This window comes from Mustela erminea, chromosome 1 (assembly GCF_009829155.1).
Source record: "Mustela erminea isolate mMusErm1 chromosome 1, mMusErm1.Pri, whole genome shotgun sequence".
In the NCBI taxonomy this organism is placed as follows: Eukaryota; Metazoa; Chordata; class Mammalia; order Carnivora; family Mustelidae; genus Mustela; species Mustela erminea.
In genome coordinates this window covers 32698561-32715926 of record NC_045614.1, presented here as the reverse complement: position 1 = coordinate 32715926, position 17366 = coordinate 32698561, and the positions used below count along the sequence as shown (strand labels likewise).

Sequence of the window (17366 nt, the reverse complement as noted above, 5' to 3'; positions counted from 1 at the left end):
TCTCCCTTTCCTCCTCTTTGAGCCCCCCACTAAATCACTGTAAAGGAAAATAAGGGCTTTATTAATTACAAAGCGATGCTGGCTTAGAACTGAAGCTAAAGGGGAAAAAAAGGAGGCTTCCTATTTTCTCGTCTGTGAAATAAGAGAATTAGACCCCAGTAAGTGGTTTGTCTGACGTACCCATCCCGTTGCTAATGGAAACCTGAGAAAAGAAAGGACTACTGGAGTGTTCCAGACTTCAGCCTCTCTCCTGCCTGACCTGGTGAAGCCTAAGGCAAGCCCTCATTGCTTAGCATAGGGGACAGCAAGAGAAAAAAGCTGAAGCCTCTTTAGTCACTATTAACCCAGCCGGGTGAAATTCACACCACACAGGCGACTCCCTCAGCCTTCCCTCACGGGGGCAAGTGGAAGAGGAAACAGAAGGTCCCTGACTTATGGACCAAGTCAGGAATGCTGGGAAAGAGGTGTTGGTTTCTCTCCTACAGCTTCCGTGCCCATTTGCTTATCTCGACCGTGTAAGCACAGTGTTAACTGTTTACTTTCAACAGGAAATACAATACAGATCTTAAAAGGGGATTATTAATGGCCCTGAAATGGTAGGCAAGCAAGTACCTGTGAGTAACAGTGTCTGATTCCCGCACAAGTGAACAACAAACCTACGGGTTTTGTTCTGTTAACAAGCTGCCTTAGCATCAAAGCTAGTGTTTGGTTTTAAAAAAAAGATGAAAGAAGGGATTGGGCTAGAGTTTTACCTAGATGGCTAAGAATAGCTAAGGTATCATTTCAGATCAATTAACCTTTTTTGCAAGAAGACTTGCTAAAATGGAGGTGGGGGAGACATCAAACTAAAATGCAGGGTAATCCAGCATTCCTTAGCCTGAAAAACTGGGAAGAAAACAGCAAAATAATTATGAGGATCCCCAGGTAGTCAGAATTTGGGGGGTTTATTACAGCTTTCTCTTTCACATGTTTCTGTATTTTTCCAATTTTCCACAATGCACCTGGGTAGGAATGATGATGGTATTTAACATTTAATGAACATGTGCAAAGTATGTTACTTAGATTTTTTTTCATTCAGTCTTCACAATCCTTTGCAATAGGAAGGCTCAACCCACTGAGCCACCCAGGCGCCCCACGGAATGTTGTTTTATGATACAGACTTGCCCCGACTTACAATGGTTCAGCTTAACGATGTTTGTACTTTACGGTGATGTGAAAGCAATACACATTTAGCGGACGCTGTACTTGGCGTTTCGAATCTGGATCCTTTCCCGGACTGGCGATGGGTGGTACACACTCTCTTACGGTGCTGGGCGGCAGCGGCTCCCAGTCACCTGTGCAGTCGAAATCATGTGAGGGTCAATCATCCTCTGTCCGCACGACAGCTTTGCTTCTCACTTTCAGTACAGAATCCAGTAAATTGCATGAGATATTCGACACTTTATTATAAACTAGGCTTCGTGTTGGACGACTTGGCCCCACCGTAGGCTAACGTGAGTGTTCTGGCCACGTTTCAGGAGGCCTGGCCTCTACTGAGAAGTGGGGTTGGTGAGAGGTAATAAGTGCATTTTTTGACTTAGGATATTTTGAGTTTGCAGCAGGTTTACCTGGATATAACCCCATCATAAGTCAGGGGACACGTGTGTCTCATGGCGTAGTGCCAGGCTGCGTTCATTCTGGGCTTGACACCGTCCCAGAGCCTTTATAAATAAACACAGAATGAGCGAGGGAAAGAAAGAGAGGAAGGAAGGAAGAAAAATGAGCCTTGATGCATTTACAGATTGCTAGCGGAGAGAGGAATGGCTGCGGGAAGGGAGCACATGTGTTCCTGATAATCCGTGAGTGATCCCCGGGAGCCACAACACGTGGTTCAGGAACACCCCTGATTGGCTGTGCTCTTTACCACAGTGCCTGGTCACCTGCGGAAAAGGGCATAAGCATCGCCAGGTGTGGTGTCAGTTTGGTGAAGATCGATTGAGTGATCGACTCTGCGACCCCGAGACCAAGCCGGCCTCCATGCAGACGTGTCAGCAGCCAGAATGTGCGTCCTGGCAGGCGGGTCCCTGGGGACAGGTATTTTGAACGATAAAGTTCTTAACTACATTCTTTCCTTCTTATCTGAAGAGGGCTTGCAGAGGGGCATTCCAGGGGTGCGGATTTAACTGCTGGGCCTTGGGACTTGCACCATACTGCCGCCACACCGGAAGGAACACGAGAAACTGCAGCCGGTTTGCCCAGGGTCTGAGGGATTGCTGCTCCCTCCTGGAGCCGATTGTTCCCTTTGCAGACCCGCGGGCAGGTCCTCATCCTGGGGTGAAAACTGTGGATCGAGCACAAGAGTGCTGGAACAAACTGACAACAGATCTTCTGTCTGGCTGGTATTACCTTCTAATGTGCTGCTGTGGGTCGTCACAGAATGGGGTCCAGAGCCTTTAGTCTGGACCAGGATTTGGAAGGGACTTTTGGGCTCACCTCTCATATATAAGTCAGACCCTTCCTACGGAAGGGATTTGCTCAAAAGTGGCAGGATCATCTCACTTTGCCAGGATCTTTTCTGAGTCCCCTTGTCTGCAAGTCCCACAGTCTTGACCTGAGCTATTCTTAAAGGAGAGAGTGAAAGACTCCCTTAGGCTCCCATTTGAGAAGCCACTGCTTTGGGAATTAAGTCCTTCCTAATATAGAAGCGAAAGTATCCTGGGTACTATTTAAGCAGCACTCTGAGTTCCCAAGAGAAGCAAAGCAGCTGTCTGCTGTCACTTTCACAGGCTCTTGAAGAATAACTCTCCCCCTACCTGGCCCAGCCACAGCAACTCTCCTGGTGTATGTCTTTTTCCAGGATGCATGCAATAAATGGGAGCGGCTTTATCACTACCCCCTTAAAATTTCTATCAAACAGACCCTCTTGGGAACCCTCCCACGCACAGGCAGCTGATCATGTCTGATCCTACTAAACAGGGAGAATCTCTTACACTCCTAAGTCCAGCCTCCTTTTTGTTCGCATCTGTATAACTCTTAGGGAATAAGAGGAAAACAGAGAAGAACCCAGCTCAGAATCACTATGAAGATTTGAGTATAATATCTTTTGGAACTAATGGGCCTAATTTTTTTTTTTTTTAATCTGGGTCTACACCAGACCAATCCTAGCCAGAGACTTGTTCTTCCTTTTATTGAACATGCAATTCAGGATAACAGACTGTTTTGTTTTGTTTTAAATATGTTATTTAAGAGTAATACATGGCCAGAAGAGAAATTTTTTGCAAAATGTAATTTAGCAAAAAGAACAAAACAAAGCCCATTCCTTAACTCTGCACAGATTACTGGTATTGATACATCAGATTTTCTTCTCATATTTTTAGGCTAATATTAAGAGCGTATTTCTTTTTTTTTTTTTTTTTGTTAAAGATTTTATTTATTAATTTGACAGAGAGAAATCACAAGTAGACGGAGAGGCAGCCAGAGAGAGAGAGAGGGAAGCAGGCTCTCTGCTGAGCAGAGAGCCCGATGCGGGACTCGATCCCAGGACTCTGAGATCATGACCTGAGCCGAAGGCAGCGGCTTAACCCACTGAGCCACCCAGGCGCCCTTAAGAGCGTATTTCATCTGTTTCTTACTTGAAATAAGACAACATGTCACACAACTAAGCAGTTCCATGTGAACGGCTCAGTGGCTTTTAGTACGTTCATAATGTAATGCACCTGCCCACCCCACTAGTTCCAGAAATTTCTCATCACCCCAAAGTACCCAGAAAGCCATTTCTCTCCATTTTCCCCTAACCCTATAGTCCCTGGCAACCAATTGTCTGTTCTCTACTTCTATGGATTTACTTCTCAGTATTCTGTGTAAATGGAATCATACAGTATGTGACCTTTGGCTTCAGATATATTTCACGTAGCATACATGTTCCAGGGTCTGAATTGGAGCACATATCTGTACCTCAGTCCTTTCTGTGGCTGTGTAATGTTGCATTATACTGATGTACCTCATGTGTTTATCCATCTGTACCTGGCTGGATGTTTGGATGTTTGTACCTTTTGGATGTTGTGAATGGGGCTGAGAGGAATGTTCAGGTATGAATGCTTGTTTTAGTACCTGATTTCAATTCTTTGGGGGTGTATCCCCAGGAGTGGTATTGCTGGATCCTATGGTAAGTCTGTGTTTAACTTTTTAACAGTTTTCCACAGAAGCGGCACCAGTTTACATTCCTACCAACAACACACAAGGGTTCCGATTTCCTTGTCTGTGCCAACGCTTTTATTTGCCCACTTCTCAATTATGGCTCTCCTAGTGCGAGTAAAGTAGTATATCATTATGATTTCGATTTTGTATCTTCTCTAATAACAAATGGGACTGAGAATCTTTTCATTTGCCCATTTAAAAAAAATTGTAATTATGGTCAAAAAACATACCACATCAAATTTACTATCTTAACCATTCTTTTAAGATTTTATTTATTGAGAGAGAATGAGAAAGAGAGAGCATGAGCTGGGGGAGGGGCAGAAGGGAGGGAGATAGAGAATCTCACGCAGACTCGGAACTGAGCACAGAGCCTGACGTGGGGCTCGATCTCACCACTTGGAGATCATGACCTGAGCCAAAGTCAAGAGTCGGACACTTAAACTGACTGAACCACCCAGGCGCCCCCCCATCTTAACCATTTTAGAAGTATACGGTTTTTTGTTGGTTTTTATTTTTGCTTTTTTTTCTCCCAAAAGATTTTACCTATCCACTTTAGAGAGAGAGCGGGGAGAGGGTCAGAGGGAGAGTAAGAGAGGGAGAGGGACAATCCGATTCCACACTGAATGCAGAGCCCCCCACTGGGCTTGATCCCATGACCCAGGGTCACGACCTGAGATCATGACCCCAGCAAAAATCAAGAGCCAACTCAACCTCCTGAGCCACCCATGTGCTCCTTAAACATACAGTCTAACGGTGCGTCTTTTCCTATTCTTTAATGAAGTTTGCTTTTTGCTGTTGAATTATAGCCGTTCTGTATATTTTCAACCCTTTATCAGATATTTGATTTGCAAATATTTTCTCCAGTCCTGTGGTAGGTTGCCTTTCTAGTCTGCACATGGTGTCCATTATCACAAATTGTGATAAAATACAACTTGTCCATTTTTTCTTTTGCCTGTGCTTGGATATGCTAGTATCCAAGAAATCATTACTAAATTCCATATCACAAAGCTTTTAGATCATCTTTTCCTCTCAGCGTTTTATAGTTTTAGCTCTTGTGTTAAGGTCTTTGATCTATTTGGGGTTAATTTTTATGTACAGTGTGAGTTAGGAGTTCACCTTCATGCTTTTGCATATAGATAGCCACTTGTGCCATGACCATTCATTAAAAAGATTATTCTTTTCCCCATTGTGTGGCTGCGAATTTATTGGAAACCATTCAGCCATAGATGTATGGGTTTATTGCTGGACTCAATTCTATTCTATTTTGTTTCGATCACTGTAGCTTTGTAGTAAGTTTTGAAATTAGGGATGTATCGAGTCACAGTCAAGGAGTTGAACTCCTGCAAATAAAATTCCAGTGGGAGGTAGAAATAATTCCAAGTATCTAAGTGGTAATTGATGAATATGATTTGTGCAGAGCTGGTTGCTCTCTTTTACTTAATTTCTCTGGGTGCCAGCCCTCTGTTCCACTATGATGGAAAATTTTTTTCTTATAAAATTTGCTGAAATGTGCATACCTTCTGTTGTGTTTCTTTCCCTCAGTGCAGTGTCACTTGTGGACAGGGATACCAGCTAAGAGCAGTGAAATGCATCATTGGGACTTACATGTCTGTGGTAGATGACAATGACTGCAATGCAGCAACTAGACCTACTGATACCCAGGTAAGTCTCCTTTGTCCAGCTCAGGGCTTGGCTTTGGGCACCAAGATGCTGGCCCTTCCCCATGGTTCAGCCACAGTTGAAGTCCTTCCATATATAAGTGTGTAGGTAGAGCCACCGGCTAATTAACTACGTGGTCCAGATGTACCTATCTGCTGCATTTTGAATCGAATACTTTATGTACCAGGATCATTCTTCTCTGGCTCTTTGAAGTATATGTACGTTGGATTCTGATTATTTTATTGGCTAGCAACTGTTGATCGTTTGGTTCTGTTTTCTTGAACTCAGACTTTTTTTTCAGTAAGTGACTTCAATGCCGGGTGTAGCAGATAGTGTTATGTGTTGGAGCAACTCTGCACCAGCTCACAAGAGCTCATTGCTAAATTCTCAGGAATTGGGCAAGCTGGTTGCTAAACAGAAGCATTATTAAAATGGAAAATATAAACCTATGATTAAATAGATGGTATTCAAAACAAAGCTCATTAAGCACGCCAGCCTTACCTGTCACTCTCTTTGCTTTCCTCCATTTTGCTATTCTCTGTGCTCCTGCGGTGATTTACACGTACATTTGTATCTGTAAGGTGGAAATACTGAATAATGGTGAGCTAGTGCACCTCTCTTCCCGAGTCTGACTTGGTGGTCCTCATGTTGATCAGCTATTATGGTAGTGTGTACACCACAGAAATCAGCAAATGCTGTAATTCTAGATTTAAGTTATTTTTTTTTAGACTTCAGAAAGTGATGGAGAAAATAATAATAATAAAGATTTCGCAGAATCTACGTTATGCCTCAAAGAGTCTCACGTCCAGGGCTGTCACATTGTAAATAACACATCAAATGAAGGAAATATCCTTCTGGCATTTGGAAATCATTGTCTGCTTCGGCACAGGAGTCACTCAGGTCACTGGTAAATGAATGGAGTTCTGACATCGATCTTGATCGTTTCCCTGTCACCTTACTCTTCAACATAAAATATCAACTCCCATTCATGTCAGAACTGTACTTATTCAGCGATTACAACCCATTTTTTGGCCATAGATCCAAGAATCCAACAAAAATCACCCAAAGTATTCTGCGAGACTCAATTGACCGTGTGGAATTTTAAAGGAAGAATTGTAGATATTATTGTTATATGTAAACTGTGTAGCATATATAGCAGTAAAATTTTATATCAGTAAAATTTATAAGCAAACAAATATCTAAATACCAGGATAGACATAACATGTGCCTGTAATGTGAGTGTGTGTGTGTGTGTGTGTGTGTGTGTATATAAATATAGTTTTTTCAAATACACACACGTACACCTTTTTTCTCAAGAGAGCCAGTTGGCAATCACTACCAGCACCTTCCTCTTCGTGGGTATGGATTTTAGCATCATTTATGCAAAGAGACTGTGTAAGGAGAAGACTTGGGTTTGTAAATCAGTTTTGCTGACTTCCAAAGACAGGATTTGAACCTTGACCATGCCCAGAGCCCATGTCCTGGGGCCCCATCTGGCCAGTGTCCTGCTTCTGTTCTGAGCACATTTCCGTGTGTGTTGTTAACAATGGACAAAGAGTGTCAAAAAGTAAATGAATACAGCATTGTTGTTCATGTTGTAATTGATGAATGACAAACACCACTTGTGACTTGTGCATCTTTTTTCTTTTTTTTTACATCACTGACATATTCTAAACCACACGCTAAATGCCTGTGAAATGTTAGCTATTACATCTACACGGTCACAAGGTGAAGACTTAGCAACTCCCTTAGAGCTTCAAAATACACATTTCTCTCTGAATTGTTCCGTAAGATCTGAAGGAGTATAGGGCAGCTCCCGCAGTTGAAGCATATGGACAATTTCTTCACCATGGGAAAAGTAGCCTGTGGTTTTCTTTGGACCGTAGGCAGAAGAATAGGCAAGGTCTCGAGCCAAGAAATAGAATTTCCCCCTTCGGTTTGGAAGCTCCCTGATACTGGGCTGAGCACTGAGGTCACCACACATTGCGCCATGCCTGGACATCTCAGGGATTTAACGGATACATACTTACTCAAAGAATATTTTCTGAATTGTGAGCAAGTACTCGTTTCTGTTTTCCCATTTATAAATCTGAAAATGTTATTTATAGCAGATAACCTCAGCTCACTGTAGTGATTTCCTCCGAGTGATCAAGGAGGGTCCTATCCGTTTCAGGCATTGGCATCATGACTACACCCCTTGGATCTAGATTTGATCTAGATTTCATCAGCACCATGGGAGTTCTCTTTAGGGAAACTTGGAACACCAGTTCCTGATGAGCACATTCTGATTAGGAAATTAATTGAAATGTGAGAACAGGATTTGGTCTTCAGAGCTGTTAAAAATTGACAGTTGATCATTTTAAAACAATATCCTGTTCTTTTCCTACCTAGGTGCCATTTTACCACATTTTTGTCTCTTTCTACTTGAACAGGCAAATAACTGTTGTATTAAACATCATTCAGGAAATATCGGGGCACGCTCAGAGTGACTCAGATTATGCCGCATTTTATAGATGAAAACATGGGGGCTGACAGAGGACCTGTGATTTGCCCAGAATCATACAGAAATCAGAGGTCTTAGAATTCTTAGCCCTTAAATTTGTATTCACCTTGCCAAGTAAAGTGTGCATGGACTTCACAGTAACTTTGGCTTTTGTCCCCTCCCCCATCTAGGACTGCGAATTACCATCTTGTCACCCTCCCCCTGCTGTCCCGGAAACAAGGAGGAGTACACACAGTGCACCAAGAACCCAGTGGCGATTTGGGTCTTGGACACCAGTAAGAAATAGATGGAAGACATAGAGCGGGTGAAAGGGGAGGCGGGGGTTCTCTGACATGACTGTAGGAAGTAGGTTACTGTCCAGTGAATCAGCGTTTCCAAATAACATACCTACATTATTTTATTTTAAAACCCAGTGCTCAGCCACTTGTGGAAAAGGTACTCGGATGAGATACGTCAGCTGCCGGGATGAGGACGGCTCTGTGGCTGACGAGAGCGCCTGTGTGACCCTGCCCAGACCGGTGGCAAAGGAAGAATGTTCTGTGACCCCCTGTGGACGGTGGAAAGCTTTGGACTGGAGCCCTGTAAGCGAGTGGATTCTTTTAGAATTGGGAAATGACTGGGGGAACCATAAGAGGATGACTAGGGACAGGTCCCACATGTCAATGGGTATTATTTTACAATTGGACTTAGTCTGTGATTTAAATTATTTTGACTCATGTATGTACAGATGGTATGAATCTTAAACAGATGTGCAAGGAATGGATGCTGTGAAAGTGTGTAAATCAGTGGGCAGTTTCCTTTGCCCCATCCTGTTGGGTTAACTGGAAAACCTTGTGTTAATTGAGTCACATTGAGAATGTAAGAGGCTGGTGGTGGACTACAAATGCCAGAGAGAAGAAGGGAGTAAGGAGAGGTCCTCTTGCCTGGAGTCTGGATGCCTCCAGTAACCTCAGTTTCTTGAAATCCAGTGGCTCTTGGCTTCCCTGTCCAGAGTGGAAAGTGGGAATCCTCACTTAGTACCATGGGCTCAGCCTCCTCTGCACACCAGGCACCATCAGCGGGTTTCTATAAAAGTAGAAGAACCTTAGGGGAAAAAAAAAAAAAAAAGTAGAAGAACCTTTCTCAGAACACCTGAGTGACTTAGTCAGTTAAGCATCTAACTTGATTTCCACTCAAGTCATGATCTCAGGGTTGTGGAGTGGAGCCCTGTGTGGGGCTCCGCACTCAGCGTGGCATCTGCTGGCCCCTCTCCTTCTGCTCCCCTTCAAGCTCCATCGCTCTCTTTCTCTTTCAAGTAAATAAATAAAATCTTAAAAAAAAAAAAAAAGAAAGAAAGAAAAGGAAAACCTTTGTCTTCAGGCAGTTCCTGCTTTCTGCCTTGCAAAAATCCCAGAGCCCAGAAAATACAAAGCTTAGGATAGGTGAAAAGAAGCCCTAAGGAAAACAGAGAATTAATAGCTCAATAAATATCATGACGTATGTATGAAATTTGAGTAGAGTCAAAGAGAGCCAAGTAAAAATCTGGATCCTGACATTTACTGGCCGTATGTCCTTGAGCAGTCTGCTTAAAGTTTTTGAGCCCAATTTCTTCTCTTAAAAGACCAAAGAAGAATACCTACCTTACAAGATTGTTGTAAGTATTATTTGAGATTACCTATGTTAAAGGCTTAGTACTAAGTAGGTGCTCAATAAATGGTAGATAATCTCACTCTCCTGCCTTGAGCTTTCAGTCTGTCCATCCATCCATCCATCCATCCATCCATTAAATACATCTGTCTGTGCACCAAATATTTATAAAAGCTTAGTATAGGAAAAGCAATGAGCAGCAAATAATAAAGCTCTGGCCTTCATAGAGATCATTCCGATGGAGGTTCCAATCAATGAACAAATAAAGAAATATCTATACAGCAACAAACACTGACAAGTACTAGAAAAATGTCAAGGAGAATCAGGGCATAGGGAAAGCTGGGATGTGCTTCCAGACAGGGTAGACAAAGAAGGCCAAATAGTATATTGAGCAAGACTTGAATAAAGTGAGGGAGTGCGTCTAATGGACGTCTGTGTTGTGGAGGAAAAGGTACAGCCGGTGCAAAGATCCTGAGTCAGGAGTTCTGGGCATATTCAAGGAACATCTGTAAGCCCAGTTTAGCTACAGTGCTGTGTGTGGAGAGTGACAGGAGATGGGTCAAGGAGGTGGCCTTCCTTCCAGGCCAAGATGAAGACTTCGGACATGATTCAGAGTGAATTAGGAAGTCACTGGAGAGAATGGCCTGATCTTTCATTTGTAAGGGCCATGGTTTGTGATACAACAGACTTGGGCTGGGGTAGAGGGTGTCCAGATTGTGAGCAGGATCCCAGATCAAAAAGCCACTGCAGTAGCCCGGGCCGGGGCAGGTAACCATGAAGATGACGAGAAGTGGCTGGATTGGGGGTGTAGAGTGACTACCGAGCAGACAGTTTCTCAGTGTAATGGCTGGAGGGTAGAAAGACAAGGGAGCAGGTAAGGATGGCGCCAAGGTTGGGGGCCTGAGCAGCAGGGTGAGCAGCGGGCCGTTCACAGAAAATGTACATGGGTGGGTTTGTGACTGCCAGTGACCAATCCTTTCTCTTTCTGGATGTTCAACGTAGTGCTCTGTGACATGTGGGCAAGGCAGGGCCACCCGGCAAGTGGTATGTGTCAACTACAGTGACCACGTGATTGATCAGAGTGAGTGTGACCCAGATTACATCCCAGAAACCGACCAGGACTGTTCCACATCGCCGTGCCCTCAGCGGACCCCAGACGGTGGTCTTGCTCAACACCCCTTCCACCATGAGGATTCCCGCCCCCGGAGCGCCGGGCCCAGCCGCACCCATGTGCTCGGGGGAAACCAGTGGAGGACTGGCCCCTGGGGAGCAGTGAGTATTCCCTGACATCTCTCTCTCTACTTGGCTTTCTTCTCTTCCACACTTTCAGCTTTGGGAGCAAACAGATTAGAAGCACCTTTTCTTCTCGCAAGGGATTGGTATTGTATGTTTTCATCTGTTTCGGGCCAACCATCATGGGTTCATTGCAGTCCCTGAAAAGGTGTCCCCTGATAGTGTCTGTTATAAGCTATCTGACCTGGATGGAAGGGGTATGTCCCAGCTGGCCCAGAAGATTCCATGGCTCCGAGGCGGTGCTGGGAAGACCATGATGACATAAAGAGGAATTCCAGAGGCTAGAGCCACAGGCAGCTCCTACCCGTAAGGAAATTAAAAGGACCGAGGAAGTTTTCTGAAAGGGAGCTCTTAGGAAGGTCATTTTCCTTCTTGCTATTTTCCAGGTGAGCAGAGTCTCAAAGTGGCACGGTTGCTGTGTAATTTGTAGTCGTGGTTCATTGTCCTGGAGTAGGGGCCACACTAGTCTAGATAATTCTGTGCTTGGGGTAGAAGTACCATGCCTGATGGCCAATGGCACAGCCTCCAAGTGAAGATGACTTGGAGCCAAAGACTTGCCCTTTCAAATTTTGAAGTCTTCAGTGGGTCCCCTATTCTCCATGGGCCTCAGGTTCCTCATCTGTAAAACAAAGTAAACAATAATTCCAGCATTTCTGGGTTGTGGTAAGAAATAAATGTGATGACAGCAGTCAAGTCTTTTGCACACTGCCCATCCCCCACTCATCCCTCCCTAGAGTGAGAACTTCCTCATTATTCTTATCATTGTCCTTCACATTAGGAAGATCTTGAAAGATATTTAATAGTCACAGGGAGAATAGGATCTTAGAATAGGATCTTAGAATCTTTTTGGTTTTTTTACTGAATAATTTACCCCCAAATCTTTCTTATGTGGAATACTGGACCGTGTCTAATGGAATGGCAGGAGGGGTAAGGTAGCAAGGGACCCTCTCGAGGTGTGGGGAATTAGAAGGTGTCCAGTAATCACACTGGGGTCTTCATTTTAATTGTTTACTCATAGTTTCCTTCTCATACCACTAATGGTGCTTAATTATTTCTGAACCAAAAAGCATTAGAAGGAAACTGCCTCCTACCATGGTTATGTTTCAGTAAATGAGATTTCCTTTCTCCTGAATACTGATTAGCCACTGAGCATTTTGACTCACAAAAAGCACTGGTTGTAGGCAGGACATCTGCTCCATTGCCCAGGACCTTCGCTCCCACTCTTCTTTCTTGCTCTCCAACTTTAAGGCTTCCTTTGCCTGAGGTAAAAGAAATTTGGGTTCAGAGAAGTTAAAGGGTGATCAGTGGAGGTAATCACTGAGTGTCCCACAATATCTCTGGTTGAAAATTTTCAAAACTCACATATGTATTCTAATGATAGCCCTAGAACTCCTTAAAAAGAAAAAAATCAAAGCTATTCTTACTTAGGAGTACATTTGGAGACGATGCATTCTTTTAGAATTGAATGATTCTGCCCTTGGGCAGTGTTCCCAATTAGGGAGGATTAAGTAACCTTTTTGCAGCAATGGGCAATACTATTCTTTGCCTTGTTGTGCCTGTTTTTTGTTTGCGGATTTTTTTTTTTTTTTCTAAGTTAAGTGAGGCTGAAGATGGACAATGTGATTTTTTTTCAGCTCTAGCTTGCTGTGCCTGACCTGCTCCCAGGAGTGTGTGGAATGTACATGCATCTTTGCTTGGTGTACACAAACTATGTGATTCTCCCTGCTTCCCATGGCCAGAAAGGCAGCAAAGAATCATAAACACTGGGGGATGGGAATCTAATGTTTTCAGTGGATCCCGGCATAAAAACCTCATTTGATAGTACATTTCTGCATAAACCTGAACCCTGTGTGAGGTTGTCCCCCTTGTTACCAATTAGGAGTCTCTGGTTGTGAACAAAAGAAAAACAGCTGCCTCAAGTGAAAATAAAACAAACAGCACTTTTCATGTGGCCCCAGTAGAGACAGAGGGCAAAGCATCCCCAGAGATCTCGCTCAGCGGTTGGCAAATCTTTTTTGCAAAGGACCAGATAGTCTTTTCTGTTATGTGGATCTTATAGTCTCTGTCACAACTAACCAGCTCTGCTGTTGGAGCACAAAAGCAGGAATAAGCAATACATAAACGAGGGGGCATGACTATGTTCCAATAAAACTTTATTTATAAAACAGGTAGTAGGTCATATTTGGCCTTCATGCTGTATCTTGCCAACCCCTCTCTAGACGGAGCAGAAATTAGAGGATAATTGCTGTAGGGAATTTCTGTCTTAATAAATCCCTTTTAACTCTCATCTACCCTGCTCAGGATTCAAATTCTCAGGAAAAGTCTCATAGACCCAGCTTGTTCTACCTGCCCACTCCCTGACCGGGAAGGACAGTGTATTTTAATAGGTAGTCCCACCAAGATGACATCCATTGGAGAAGAAATGGTCCCTTTAAGGAGAATTGGGGTTCCAGATATGAGGGGAAGTATGCTAGGCAAGTAAGAAAAACAGATGTTCCTCACCTCTTGTTCCTGCCAAGACTGTTCCTTCTTACTCTGGCCCATGTGAATGATGGGTGCAGGTTTTATTCGGGGAAATATGTCCTCTTAAAAGGACAGTTAGATTGCAGCAGGGTGCCTGGGTGACGCATTTGGTTAAGCATCTGACTCTTGGTTTTGGCTCAGGTCATGATCTCGCAGTGGTGGGATGGAGCCAGCGTCGGGCTCTGTGCTCAGTGCAGAGATTCAGATTCTCTCTCTCTCCCCCTGTCACTGAAATAAAAAAAATAAAGTCTTAAAAAAAAAAAAAAGACAAGCAGATTATTAACGAAGTCAAAAGTGAAATTCTGTAACATGGAATAGAACTAAGAATCCCTGCTAATTTAAAAAAAAAAAATGGCCAAATTAAACCTGGAGAAAAATTATGTACAACATTTAACTTCTCCACGGGATCATAAAGACCCAAACAGGCCCTGAGTTCAGATAGTTCAAGATTGTACAGTGTAGTTCCTTGGCCCCAGCTAAGCACTCTCTCCACCTCTTTGGTCAGATTTTCAGTAGGAAACATCTGATTGGTCACTGGGTAGCCGGTGGATTGGTTGTCCTTCCATCAGGTGACCAGCTTTGCTCCAGTCAGCCATATTGGAGGGAGGGTAGCTTGTGGCTTATGGAGCTGTTGTTTCCACTGACTTTAATTGGACAGGCCGTGGTGTACATAACCTGGGACTGGTGCTATGGGAGCTGACAGAAACACAGGTAATGACATTGACCCCTCCTTCAAGGAGCTTACCGTTTCATTGAGGCAGTAATGCTCACAGGTGAGGTAGTAAAAGAATGATCCAAGATTGTGTTATCAAGGGAAAAATTCAAGGGCCAAAATATATATTACAGATGTACTTACAATATGGAAGTTCCTTCCTAACATTATACATTCTGGTCCCCAAAGTCAATTAAAATAATAATGCTGTGCTTTCTGTGATGTCCCAAGTTGTTTAAAAAGAGAAAACAAGTGTGTTCAAGTTCAGAGTCATTATATCAGAATCCTCAGGGAATGGAGATGAAATTTTTATAAATCAGAAATTGCCTAAGTGTTTTCTCAGAGAGAAGTCGTAAATATAATTTCCTGTTCAACATTTTAAAATTAAACCCAACGTATTTCAAAGTAACACATAATCTGTCCAGTATAGGCAGAGAAATTGAGCTTAGGTCCAATGCAGTAAGCCCAAAAATAAATTCACAGCTTTATTTGGAAAAAGCTGACCCAGCAGGAAGCATTGTTTGCAGGTATTTTGAAGTAACCCTGGTTTGAGCTGGGGTTCCTAAAAAGCACAAATCTGCCATCAGAACCCAGAACTAAAAAAAAAAAAAAAAAAAAAAAAGTTGCCAGTGCAGTTGGAGGCTTGATAAATAACTCATGGAAATTGCACTGCTTTGAGGACTAGTTGGTTTTTTTTAATAGGCAAACTGATTTTACAAGTTAAGGGTCAGAGTGGAGGATACTAGCAAACACATTGGTTTTGAAAAGATAAGAGCATTGTGGAAAGAAAAAAAAAACACTCAAGATGTAGATAAATAAGAGAACTATGACAAGCTCGTGTGGGAAATTAGCTGAAATGCAAACATAATTCAGTGACAACCATGAGAGAGAACAGTAGACAGAAAGTACCCCTGAAGAGAGGCTTGTCAATATGGAATCCAATTAAGGTCCTTGTGGAAGTGGAAAAATAAATTAAAAAACACATCTTGCTGCCATCAGCCACTGAAGTCAGGGCTGTTGTGAAGGGAGAGACTGGAACATTCCCTGTGAGGAAATGATGTCTAAGTGACATTCCATGATGCTTTGGGTAATTGAATGAGTTGATATGGAGGCTCAAATTCAATAACTGGTGTGTCGTTAAGCAGGTGATTTGACCTCTGTGTTGAAAGGGCAGTCAATTGTTGGATCTAAATAAGCGCTTGGATTTTGAAAAGAAAAGTGTTTCTCATAGACTATGGTGTCCATCATTCTCAGGGATGCAAAGGGGTTAAAGGAAGACAATAAATGGGACTGCTTTGGAAGTCACAAGACATTATCATTCATGGGGGAATCTTTTGAACACCTACCGAGGTCCTAATTTGCGGAAGGGAGAAGCCCTATTTCTACCGTCCAGGGGTTTAGAAGGCATATGCAGGAGAAAGCCCCACACAGAAGGGAAGTTCTTGTGCTTGCTTTCTGTCCATTGTCTGGATGACCGGAGAGTGCATTCTGTCACATTTGCCTCTGACCTTCCAACCAGCCACTTTTTGTGTCCCTAAGCTGCAGGTGGAGGTGGGGATAACCTGCTGACTAATGTCTGATGTGTTCAGTGTTCCAGTACCTGTGCTGGTGGATCCCAGCGGCGTGTGGTTGTGTGTCAGGATGAAAACGGATACACTGCAAATGACTGCGTGGAGAGGATAAAACCTGATGAGCAGAGAGCCTGTGAATCTGGCCCTTGTCCTCAGTGGGCTTATGGCAACTGGGGAGAGGTGAGAGAGAGCCATTCGTTTGTATGTCCTTTGGAAAGAAACACAGAGCGATTTTGCTGACCAGACTGCTGCCGTTCATAGTTTAAGGCTGGAGAACGAGTTCTAGTGAAAGCTTCTTGACTTGGCATGATCTAGGAGAACTGTCTTAATTCTGGACTGTTTTAAGAGTGCCTTTATTACCAATTAGAGACAGTTTTTAAATACTTAGGAGAGGAACATTAGGAAAGCATGCAGATAAATGCTAGGTTAACTTGTGTGTTCATCTCTGCTGATTAAAATATGGGCCCTTTTAAGGTAATTGGAAATATGTGTTACATTGGTCCATGAAAGTGTTACCATCTTCTTCATAGTTTTGGGGTGTTTATGATGCTCTCTTGTTCCCATGGCATCCTTAAAATCCTTGATGAAATAAAACCCTAGGATTTCAAATGCTTGATGAAACCCGAATGAACAGGTGCTATTATTCCCATTAGAGATGATGCATTTTAATGATGGAAGAGGAATCTTCACCTCTTACCTTGTAAGAGTGGCAGGGCGCCTGGGTGGCTCAGTGGGTTAAGACTCTGCCTTCGGCTCAGATCATGATCCCAGGGTCCTGGGATCGAGCCCCACATCGGGCTCTCTGCTCAGCGGAGAGCCTGCTTCCTCCTCTCTCTCTGCCTGTTTCTCTGCCTACTTGTGATCTCTGTCTGTCAAATAAATAGATAACATCTTAAAAAAAAAAAAAAAAAGAGTGGCATTCTGTGACCAATGAGGGGCAGTAGAGTGTTTGGAGCAGACATAACTGGATTCCATTCCCATCCCTGACTCTCATAAACGTTGTAGCCTTGGCAAATTACGTAACTTTGCCAAACATCTGTAGCGTCATATATAAATGGGAATAACAATGGCACCAATTCATAACTACTGTATGAGATAGTGCATGTCAAATACCTAGCACATTGTCTTCAATCAGAGTTAACTGCTATTATAGTGATGATAATCACCATCATTACTACTACTAATGTTTATCGTTAGTAGTAGCAGTAGTAGTATCAAATAGGGTTTTCAGCCACTCTTCTGTGTAGGGTTTAGATGCTTATTGTTTTGTGTGTAATTAACCAACAATCTATCTCTCTAGTCT

The 17366-nt window shown here is 43.2% G+C and overlaps 1 protein-coding gene and 1 long non-coding RNA gene across 4 annotated transcripts in view; one reads left to right on the top strand and one right to left on the bottom strand.

The window, feature by feature from the left end:
• ADAMTS9 (ADAM metallopeptidase with thrombospondin type 1 motif 9) overlaps positions 1-17366 on the top strand; it is a 165753-nt gene that overhangs the window by 72370 nt on the left and 76017 nt on the right. For all 3 annotated transcript variants that reach the window (XM_032324460.1, XM_032324470.1, XM_032324450.1), the window contains exons 22-27: positions 1909-2073; positions 5719-5838; positions 8509-8613; positions 8752-8919; positions 10967-11236; positions 16082-16243. In XM_032324460.1, coding sequence (XP_032180351.1) covers positions 1909-2073; positions 5719-5838; positions 8509-8613; positions 8752-8919; positions 10967-11236; positions 16082-16243 — 990 coding nt within the window. The remainder of the gene's footprint in view (positions 1-1908; positions 2074-5718; positions 5839-8508; positions 8614-8751; positions 8920-10966; positions 11237-16081; positions 16244-17366) is intronic.
• On the bottom strand, positions 11236-13928 carry LOC116579304. The gene is made up of 3 exons (XR_004281217.1): positions 13760-13928; positions 12421-12516; positions 11236-11876 (listed from the first exon to the last, which is right to left on the bottom strand). It is a non-coding gene; the product is annotated as an uncharacterized LOC116579304 (long non-coding RNA).